The 11,475-nt window shown below is 38.0% G+C and overlaps 2 protein-coding genes across 2 annotated transcripts in view; one reads left to right on the top strand and one right to left on the bottom strand.

Moving 5' to 3' along the window:
* The first annotated feature begins 2,947 nt into the window (after positions 1–2,947).
* LOC117816050 (trypsin-like) lies at positions 2,948–5,623 on the top strand. The gene is made up of 6 exons (XM_034688139.1): positions 2,948–3,064; positions 3,667–3,847; positions 4,249–4,443; positions 4,614–4,675; positions 4,996–5,144; positions 5,268–5,623. The coding sequence occupies exons 1-6, from the start codon at positions 3,022–3,024 to the stop codon at positions 5,454–5,456; spliced, it is 819 nt and encodes a 272-aa protein (XP_034544030.1). The 5' UTR covers positions 2,948–3,021; the 3' UTR covers positions 5,457–5,623.
* A 3,716-nt stretch (positions 5,624–9,339) lies between these two features.
* The window catches only part of LOC117815591 (transmembrane protease serine 9-like), a 13,977-nt gene continuing 11,841 nt past the window's right edge, over positions 9,340–11,475 (bottom strand). The window contains exons 7-10 of the mRNA XM_034687395.1: positions 11,125–11,325; positions 10,915–10,973; positions 9,671–9,828; positions 9,340–9,575 (exon numbers count right to left, since the gene is read on the bottom strand). Of these exons, the coding sequence (XP_034543286.1) occupies positions 9,423–9,575; positions 9,671–9,828; positions 10,915–10,973; positions 11,125–11,325 (571 nt within the window). The 3' untranslated portion in view covers positions 9,340–9,422. The remainder of the gene's footprint in view (positions 9,576–9,670; positions 9,829–10,914; positions 10,974–11,124; positions 11,326–11,475) is intronic.

Below are 11,475 nucleotides of genomic sequence, written 5' to 3'. Positions count from 1 at the left end.
GCAGTGAGTGTATCCAGATGTTCATTTAAATCTCACTATCTCATCATAGTTTTGTACGAGGCTCTCTTTGTTCTCTGTCGTCTTCATTTGTGTTAACTGACTGAAACATGAAGGTGTTCTGTTTACTTTGACTGATACCTTGCTGCACCAGGAGATAGTCCTCCCTGTCTCTGGAACACATCCACAAAGACCAACTCACAGGGAGAGAGTAAAGCAGACACGACAAGTGTTTGTTATCCCCTCTAACCTCTAAAATGACAGTGCAGGTGTATTTTGTTGCACACTTGGACACAATAAGGGGATTTCCATGCGTGCATGGATTTTATAAAAACGTTTACTCCAACTCTTTCTCTGCAAATACACAAATACAAGCACATCAACTTCATGAGGCATGTGTTTAACATCCCTCACTCAAACACACTGCAATGAATGTTTGTTAGTGCTGTCAATCACACTCATGCTTAACAATACTCTGCACACTCACACAGTTACTGTTATAGCAGGCTACAGGTGGTTATGCTGCTGTAACAGGTGCACCACCTCAAAGACTACTGAGTAGCTTGCTAACATTGATATAAAGTGACCTGTTTGCATGCACAGAGGTCTGGTTTCTCTCATACACATCATACATACTCTGCAGGTCTCAACCAAAGATTCACCTTAACTTTCACATTACTGTAATCAATGCAATAGTGGAACAATAATAAGATCCTTTAACGTTTGCACAAACAGATTATTTTATCAGCTGACTCCTTCTTAACATCTTAACATTGATGCCACTGTTGAATTTGCCTCACACATATTTAACTAATATGCACATTCAAAATGCAGCTCAGTAAAACTTCCCAAATAAAATCTCCCTGAAGCAATCCACAGATGGCATAGTGGAAGCTAAATGTTATCATCACATCATACTGCCTTGTCCCAGGTAAATGTTGAGAATCCAACTAATTGGATTCATTTTCTTAGTTTCTGGATTAATAAGAAAAAAAAGGCAATGATTAAATCTAGAGAGACATCAATCAATCAATCAATCAATCAATCAATCAATCAATCAATCAATCAATCAATCAATCAATCAATCAATCAATCAATCAATCAACCAATCTTTATTTGTATAGCGCCAAAACATAACAAACGTTATCTCAAGACACTTTTACAAACATAGCAGGTCTAGACCCAACTTCAATACAGAGTAAGACTCAGTCCTACCCCACTCAACTGCTCAATGGTCAGGCTCCAGTCTACATTAGGGAGCAGCTGAAGCCTTATAACTCCAGCAGGACTCTGAGGTCCTCTGATCAGGGTTTATTGGTTGTGCCTCGTACCAGGTTAAAAACTAAAGGGGACTCTGCTTTCCAGGTTGTTGGTCCTAAACTCTGTAACAGTCTCCCTCTGGAACTGAGAACTGTGGACACTGTTGACAGGTTCAAAAAGCAGTTGAAGACCTATCTGTTTAGACTTGCCTTTGTTTAATCTGTCTGTTTTTATGTCATGTTTTTGGATGTATTTGCAATCGCTGTTTTGCCTTTTAATGTTTTTCTATTGTTGTTGTTGTAAAGCAACTTGGGACCTCTGTTTTTGAGAGGTGCTCTGTAAATAAATCTTACTTACTTAATTACTTACTTTAATCCACCATGAGCATTGCACCTCGCAGTATTTAGCTAGTTATAGCAGGGAGGAAAAACTTCCTGATTACAGGCAGAAACCTCGAGCAGAACCAGACTCATGTTAGACAGCCATCTGCCTCGACCGAGTTGGGTCTGGAAAGAGGAATAGAGGAGAAGAAGAGACACAGAGGGAGCGGTGATAGTGATGAGACGAGTAGTAGTAGCTGTTGCCGCAGGATGGACATGAGGTCATAGTTTGAATTAAGAAACATATTTGATAACTTATTAACCTCCTTTGGATTACAGCTAATGTTAGCATTCAGCCACTTCCTAGCATAATTACAAATCACAGATTAATCCGGTTAAACTCACCGGATGTATAAAGAACAACAGCCCAACATTTACTGTGTGGCTCTGAACCAAAGAGTCACTGTACCTTTCACATTACTGTAGTCAATGCAACATAGTGGAACAATAAGGTAAGATCCTTTAACGTTTGCACAAACAGGAAGTAGTCAGCTAATGAATTGGTATAACATCCTAACATTGATGCCACTGTTCAATTTGCCTCACGTTAGCTGGCCTGAAGTACAATATTTATCCTGAAATATAATACAGGTAGATGCCGTTTGTGCTGTCATCCACATCATGAGGCTTTAATCCAGTTCATGTATCATTCTTTAATATCTTTTAGATGTATCATAAGGTTGATACTTTCATAATTTTCAATACCACATGCTTTAAAGCAACACAGTGTCTGCTATTTTTATGTTCCATGGAATCCAAAAGTAATAAAGCTAGAGGAAAGTTCTGCATTCATGGATCCATGCATGTATTGAAAAGTAGTTTTGCTACAATAATAGATAAATGTTGAATGTTTCACATGAGTACAGTTAATTCTTGCTAACGTGATTGATCAATCTTTTGTTGTCTGACACCTAATCACAAAACATGTTTTTGTAATTTAAAGATATTGATTGCTGTTCCTTCACATCGTCGTAGTGCTGTGTCTATGCCAGACATGAGGGAGTTTTGCACAAGAGCAGGTCTGTGAGCAAATATCATGAACGAGAACAAGGGTACAGCAGCATTTGCATGTAACTGATTTCAGTGAATTTGAAGAATTCATTCAGGACCAAATTTTGTTTCACTTAGACAATAATTATAGTTGTTTAAACTCAGTCCTGTTATGATGTGCTACATACTGGTGGGGTCTCCCTGAGATGAGAACACAGTCACAGAAAGAACACCTGATAGGTGATCAAAAAATTTGCAAATGTGAAGCCATGGTAGCCAATGAGGATTGTTTTGATAAATCATTGTGAGGTGATTGGTGGCTGGAGTGCCAACAGGGCAGTGTGAAAACATTTAAAATGCACCACTGTGGCACCAGGAGGGCAGTCAAGCAAAGATGGGTGGCATGACACGTCTTCTCCTCCTTTTGCTGTGGGTTGGTGAGTAGTCAGCATTTTCTTTTCCAATCTGCTTCATTGGTTTATTTATTAAAAGGTTTTCTCTTAAATATCTTGGAAAGGGAATACCACTAATAGAGGAATTTCTGAAGATATATTTCATGTTTCTGTGAACTTACCTGTCCTCCTGAACTTGCAGCATTAGACTAAAAGATACCCTCTGAGGTTCAATAGATGCAGTGGCATGATGCATGCATAGAATATCCATTTATTACCAACCATTAATAACCATGAGAGCAACGCCACACCAGAGGAGGTTACTTATCAGAGGCTGTTTGTAAGGTCAGTGGAGTAGAGGTGTGAAAGGTCAGAGGGTGGACTCAGATAAAGTCTTTCATATCACTAGTTATTATTTCTAACACTAGTATGTCCAGACAGCAGGAATGACATGAGGTGTGATGTCAGTGAGAACTTGTGTCTGAACGCAGAAGAGACACTTGATGAGCACATCCATGTTATGTTATGTCATGTTATTACAATGTTTCACAAGACATTCCTCCATGTGTAGTATATTGTTGCCTTAAAAGTTGTTTCCTACTCTTGTTCCAACTCACACTCACCTGGTGGAGGACTTTCTCTTTCAGGTGTCACAGTGAGCACAGCTGTGGATCTGCAGAAGAGAATCATTGGGGGTCAAACATGTGGAAATGGAGAGCGTCAGTACCATGTGAAGTTGATTGGAAATGATGGGACCCATAACTTCTTGTGCGGTGGCTCTCTGATCAGTGACCAGTGGATCCTGACTGCAGCTCACTGCAAGCAGAAGTGAGAGAGGGACAGTCTTTCTTAAATACACTTGTAGCAGTATATGTTTTTTAATGAAATATTCAATCTGAATTCTTGATAGTTTTCTGAACATGGATACATATTTGCTTTTGTTAAAATTCAGTCATTTATTACCCGTTTCTAAACTAAGATGTATTGACAATATTTCCATGAATGTTCTCTTTTACCTCTGGAATCTGTAAGAGAGGAACTTTTTTTAATATAATACACTGTACTGTGTTTTTATAAACTTCAAATTTCAATCTGATATTCCTGATAGCATTCCTAACAGAAATATAACAATGATTTGTTAATATTCAGTAAATATGTAATGATCATGTGATAATGATGTTTTAACAGTACTTCAGTGATGTTCCTCTTTCCCCTCTTCTCATTTTAAGGGAAATAACAGCATATTTAGGTGTGCATCCAGGTTTAGGTCCAGGAACACCAGGCGCGACAAATAAGCACAAGACCTTTAAGAAATGGAAGTATATTTTCTTTAAAGAGAAACATGACATCATGCTGCTGAAGCTAGAAAAAACCACCACTATTCAACCTGTAGACCCGCCTGACTGTAGCAAACGCCCCACTGTGTGAGTTTTGATCTCTGAACTCTTTAGTCTCTAAAATTCAGTAACTGTTGAGTACTCTTGGAAAGAGAAGGCATTTGATATAAAAGTAGTTTTTGTTCTTTTAAGTTTTCAGAATTTGTCTTGAAGAAAAATAATTCACTATTTGATTTAATGTTATGGTTTTATTTCAGTGGTAAGATGGTTCAGGTTGCAGGTCATGGACCAACAACTCTGGGTCCTAATGGCAAGAGAGGTGAGATAACTTCTGTTCATTTAATATTAACATTTATGCTTATCCCAGTGTTTTTATTGTAGCATATATAATTGTATTATGACTCAACTGTGGTTTTTAAATACACTCTTCTTAAATGTTGGCATTCATTAACTATAAACAGAAAACCCCAAATCTACCAGTGTACTTTCTTTCCAAACTTATCTCTGAATAATAATAACTATCTCATTTACTTTGTTTATTTGTGGATACAAACTTTATTTATTTATTTACATGTTTGGTTGGTCATATTGAAGTTTTGTTTGGTATTTCAAGCATATCTTTTTCTTTTTTTCATCCAGTACCTGGTGAATCAGACACACTCCAGTGTGTAGAACTTGAAATTGTAGCCAATTCATACAAAAACTGTTTGGACAAATCAGATTATATGAAAAAATATGGCGAAAGTCACTTTAAACTTTACCAATCTCAGGGAAAGGATATATCTCTGGTGAGTAGGCATGGCTTCTATATTCTGTATTTCCTTCAGTCATATTTTTTTCTATTATAATATTTATACAAATTTTAACAAATGATGAAAAAACTAACTATATTTCATACATTCCTCTCACAGGGTGACTCTGGTGGTGGAGTGGTGTACAACAACATGATTTATGGTGTCAATGCTTTCACACGTAGTGGTACCTATGGCTGTGTTGCACCTGCTGGATTCGTGGACGTCTGTGAATACAAGGAATGGATTGAAAAGACTGCTGGTATCAAATTTGAGCCCAGAGTCGCGGGACAACCAAATAGTGGCTAACTGTGAAATGTCTGTCATCTTAGGCACTTCATGTTTAATTCACAAGTTACCAAGCTGTATTTGTGATTGATGCATTGCCACTTGATTGGTATTCTTTCAACATGTAACTTATGATTTGAAAAGTGCTTACTACAAGAACGTATAAATAAAGAAGTCTTACAGCATGAGCAGAGTTCTCTGTTTGGATTCTTTCCTTTTGTTGTTGTTGTGGTAAAACAAATATTAACAGTGAGTTTACAGAATAAATTTGTGATTCTTGCTGTTACATAGTATTATGTGGATTAAAACCTTAGAGACAACAACAGTGGTTTTCTATTTCTTATAACAATTGTTATGCCCAGTCCAGGAGACACTAGAGTTCAGCATATAGGTGACACCTTCCTCTCCTCACTCCCAAAAAAGACCAGGAAATGGAAAAGCAGTCCACAGTTTGTTACATTTATTCCATAAACACTAGTAGCTGATAAAAATAATCTGAGATGTCTGAAATACCATAGCTATGCAGATGACACACACATTTACATCACCATATCACCAGGGGATTATAGTCCCATACAAACGCTGAGTAAATACATTGAACAAATCAATGACTGGACAAGCCAGAACTTTCTTCAGTGAAACAAAGAAAAAACTGAAATGATTGTTTTTGGAGGAAGAAAGGTTAAAGGTTACTGCTCAGCTCCAATCTGCACAGATGAAATGTTCAAACCAAGCCAGAAACCTTGGTGCAGTCATAGACTCAGACCTTAATTTCAGCAGCCACATTAAGACCATCACAAAGTCCGCCTACTATCAAGGATTAAAGGACTTATGTCTCAGCACTGGCCTGATTTGCACAATCTACCCGGGGATGCGGCCCCGCGGTCGAAACGCAGACAACAATGGGGGGCACAGGAACCTTTTAGTTCAGGGTAAAGTAGTTCTGGAGGCGGAAAGACCCCGGAACTCTTGGTCGAAGTGCACCTATAATGTCATTCGCTGACCAATACCTTACATATCACTTGTAAGGAAGAGGTTGACTCTGATGTTTGTTCCCCTAAAGTTAACTGATCTCACATCTGTGAAAATAAGGCTCAGTGTAAGAAACACATATTGAACATATGACCACTAACAGCTCTGCAACAATCAGCTCTGTTCCTGGTGTCTCCAGTTTAGTGCACATTACAGCTGCTCTCAGTGCAAAACCAGGCCTGTGAAGGACTGTCAGTTATGTCAACAGTGTCATCATATCATGACTGATATTTGTGACTCTGACTGTTATAAACTTTCAAGAAGAACACTGGGCTGTATGGCTGATTCCAGCTGAGCCTTGGTTGGCTCAAGACACAGGCCACATAGGCAATCATATAATATGTTAGAGTCTGTAAGGGCCGGGGGGGACTGGTGTGAGCCTCAGTGCGATAAAGCTAAATATGGAGTTAAATGTTAATCTACGGCAAGACTGACAATCTTACTGCGCCCCCTTGGGTTTAGTGAGTACATTCAGGGTCAATCTTGAGTTACCTGATGGGAGTTCAATCTTTGGTGGGGTCGTCATCTTAGCTGCTTATGCTGCACACCGAACTTTGACTGACATGTACACACCAATTACCTATCACTTGTCTTGATCCTTCAGCTTTATGAGCAGGTTATGGTAGGGGAGGGCAAGAGCATTCACTGACAAGTTAATACAACCCCGATTTCAGAGAGGTTTGGACACTGTGTCAAATGTCAATAAAACATTAATCAAAGGTTTAAAATTAGGTAAACCCTGTGTTTTAAACCTCCTGTAATGTTCGTTTCTCAGGGACAGTAATAATCGTCCTGGGCCAACTTGACCCGGGGCATATTTAATGATTCAAAAGTGTCAGAACCCCAAAAATCCCAATATTCATTTATCAAATCTCATTATTACATCCATTACTAACCATTTAAATCATTAGTTAGTGCATTGGTGTTCTTTAATTCTCACAGATCATAGTTCAATGAGATTAATTCAGTTGTTTTTTTAATGAAAAGTCATGCTAAAACTTTTTTAATGTACATTGGAAAGTGATTGGGGTGAAATATGTCACACAGTTGCAAAGAAACATTTAGTATTTGACTCTTCTGACAAATACTACTACTCTTTAGCCTCAACTTTGACTGCCGGGTCAAATTGACCCACAAACAGTATATATGTAATATAAACATGCAGGGGGGGGGGTTGCAAATTTGTGAAATGAACCATTTTCATTGTATATGTTGTTCACGCCAAGCAAAAGAAGTTTCATAGCGAAAAAAAAATTCTTTAAAGTTTTGTTTTTTAAATTATTTATGAACTTTAAATGGGTCAATTTGACCCTTAACATAACAGGAGGGTTAACTCAATAAAGGCACAAACAACATGTGAAATGTTGAAACTGAGAAGATTTATTCTTTTATGAAAAATATATGCTCTTTTTAAATTTGATGCCAGGTAAATTTGTGAATTGAAACAAGAATATAATTAGTCAACAATATTCTACACATGATGGAATGTCTTGTGAAGTATTGTAAGAAACATGATGTAGAGCAGTGGTGTCCAAACTTTTTTCAAAGAGGACCACATTTGATGTTGTATGAAAACCTCAGGGCCAGTGGCTCCTACTGAGACTTAGGAATCATAAAAGTTATATATGAAATATTTATTTAATAACAATTATTTTACTTTTCTTTGCTCAATAAATCAGTAACTAGGTAGTTCTCAACAAGCCACATAAACATTAGAAAACTTTATCTTCTTCTGGAGGAGAATGTTTTTCAGTAGGGGAAAGCAATGTGGGAAAAAATTTGTATCATTAATTTCCTATGGCAGGATCACAATCTGGATTTCATCACACTTCTTTTTCATGTTGTTTTTAAGACTTTTCTGACCAGCAGACAACATTTTATAACAAAGTAATAATTTTCCTGTGCTCTGAACATTTTTTATGCATCAAATTGAACCTTTTCTGCACAATTTCATAATTTTGATCTTGTCTTGTGTCCTCTTTTGTGTCTACTGAACTTTTAGTGTTCGTCAAGAACATTTTCACATCATGATAAAAACACTACTTTAAAGGCACTATGAGGAGTTTTTAACTGGCTGAGAAACAGACTGTAACTGATACTGATGCCTCTTTATGACCCTCAAAAGCAAACAAGACCATCTACAACACCACTGATACCTTCTCTGTTGTCATTTTAATGTCTAAAACTGCTCTGAGGGGGTAGGTGTCAGAACAAATGATTGACATCTCGCTTTAGAAACACCCTTTTTTGGCTGTTTTTATTGCAAATAATCACATTGTAAGATAAGTCTAAATGTTAAAAGACAACAGGATGAGGTTATTGTCTGAAGACAATTATTTTGCATTTACAGGACAAGAGATAAGAGGTATCACTTTGTCCACAAGGGGGCGCCATAATCGATACAAGTTAAAAGTTCCTCACAGCAGCTTTAAAAAACCTGTCAACTTTAAGAGTTCTTGTGTTTCTTCTTTATTGCCATCTTGCAGAATTCCCAGTGTTTTGGCTTTAAACAGGTAGTCCATATGAAGCTTTTTGAGACGTTTCTGGATTGACTTTAGTTTTGTTTGTGCGCTTGAAAGAAACTACAAATGTACAGATGATTCAGAATGTGATTAATTTCTGTGCTATAAATAACACAATTTAAGATGGAAGCTTGGGGCCATAAATAAATGGACCTTGGGCTGCGATTGGCCCCGGGCCATACTTTGGACATGCCTGATGTAGAGGAACTACAGATGCTGTAATGATGAGCAAAATCAATCAAACAGGTGTGTAGAGGTTTTATGTATTAAATCAAAAAAATACAAATCTACAACCATCGTTTTTAACTGGGTTTTTGAAACAGACAGACATCGATAAACTGCAAGTGGGATACAACTCACATGTGAAAGGCCTCTTTATTGACAAGACATTTCAAGTTCAATCATTGAGTAGATCTTTCATTACTTTGTCTCTTTAAGGGATGCCAGCAGTCTCTTTTATCCATGGGAGGTATTCACAGACGTCCATATATGCAATTGGACTAACACAGGCATGAGTGCCACTACCTCCAAAAGTAATGACCCCATAAAGTTTGCCGTTGTGCACCACACCTCCACCGGAGTCACCCTGAAAGACAGATAACAGAAGGAACAGAATTTTACATAACGTCCTGAAAACTTGAGGATTTAAACATGTTAGGGTAAGAAACACCTCTAACTCACCGGAGACGCATCCGCAACAGAAGACTGGCCACAGAGCAGGTGTTGAAAGCTGTGCTTCTTGTAGAAGTCCGGCTGGTTGGTCTTTAAGCAGTTCAAAAAGTTCTTACAGTCGATCACTCCGATGTCTGCACACTGAAGAGTGTTTGATTCTTCTTCTCCTACATGACGATTAAGAAAAGTATTACACACAAAGTATAAAACATGTCATCATCGTCTTAAAGGTGACATATAATGCTCTTTTTCATCAACATATATTGGTCTAAGAGGTCCCCAAAACATGTCTTTAAAGTTTATGCTCAAAAAAACACTTTGAAATCAGATTTTGGCATGCCTGAAAATCCCTCTTTTTCAGCCCTGCTCAGAACAGGCTGTTTCCTGTGTCTGTGCCTTTAAATGAGAATGAGCTCTCTGACCACGCCCCCTCAGGAAGTGGATGTGGCCTCGGCTCTCCAGCACGTTGATCTAATGTTTACATGTTGGCTGAATATACACGGCTGCTCACAGACCCGTGTTACTTCAACCCTCTGAATCTGATCCAGAATCTGATCCTGATGGAGAGGCGCCTGCAGCAGAACCTTTCTGAAGGATTGGTCACAGATTTAGTGTTTCTTGTTGTTTTATTTGTCAGTATGTCGACGTGTGTCTTGGTACACAGCGACGAACATGTAGCTATGTGGCTATGCTAACTAGCGCTAGCACTTTTCCATGATAAATAAAAATCATCCACTAGATCTTCAAATCTGCAGACGTGGGGAGTAAAACCGACCTTTGTGTTTATTAAGACAGCCTACAACTAGCATGCCTCCCTCCTAAGCTCCTTGTTAGCACACATGTGTGCAGGGAATGAAAAACGGAGGAGGGGTTGAGTTGTATTTTATACAGTCTATGGGCCGAACAAGCTCCAAGCTCTGACTTCAGTTACAGACCGGATGTTGTTGTGACGTATGAAAAACACTGAAAACTGAAACGGCTCGTTTCAGCACACATTTACAGAAAGGTGGAGAAATCAGAACAGGGACAGAATGGATAGTTTTTCATTTTCGGGGGGTTTGTAGACATGCCAGGGAAACATATTTCAGGTAGAGAACCATTAAAAGGTTGATTTTGCATGATATGTCACCTTTAAATGTTTGGAAAAATCATTCCTTGAGCAAGAGAAGCAGATTTTATTTTTTAAAGAACAGGTCATATTTGTTGAATAAATGAGTATGATGTACGTTTTGTTCATATATGCAGTAATTTACCTCTTTCTTTATTCGGACCCATAGTTGTGGATGAATGACCTGCAATCTGAAATGAAAGACTGAAATACAAAACATAATGAAAACAAACAGTTTCATTAGAAGTTTTGAAAAGGTGTTAAAAATCTCATCAAATCAAAAACACAGATTATGTTTCTTTCTACAGACATGTTACTTCCTGCAAAGTGTAGCTTAGGAAAGATCATAACTCACATGTTCTTACGAGCGTTACACTCCTCAACAGTAGGAAGATCCACAGGTTTGATGGCGACAGCTTTACGAAGCTTCAGCAGCATGATGTCGTGGTTCTTCGATATTATGAAGTTCACCTTTTCCTTGTAGGTCTTAGGTAAGGATGTGATATACACACTTCTTCCTGGGCCTGGATGCACATCTAGAATCGCTTTTGGAAGCCTTCAAATAAAAAGAGAGGTTAAAGAGAACAATCTCTGTATGACTGGAAACACATCATATTTGAATGTAGGTTGGTAGATACTGATTATGAACAAAAGCAATGCTACCTTCATGTTTGGAAAGCTATTGTAACTTTAAGATTGCACTGGA

The sequence above is a fragment of the Notolabrus celidotus genome, chromosome 7 (genome assembly GCF_009762535.1).
Source record: "Notolabrus celidotus isolate fNotCel1 chromosome 7, fNotCel1.pri, whole genome shotgun sequence".
Classification (NCBI taxonomy): domain Eukaryota; kingdom Metazoa; phylum Chordata; class Actinopteri; order Labriformes; family Labridae; genus Notolabrus; species Notolabrus celidotus.
Note: the sequence above shows the minus strand (reverse complement) of the source record. Positions and strands in the feature narration are given on the sequence as shown.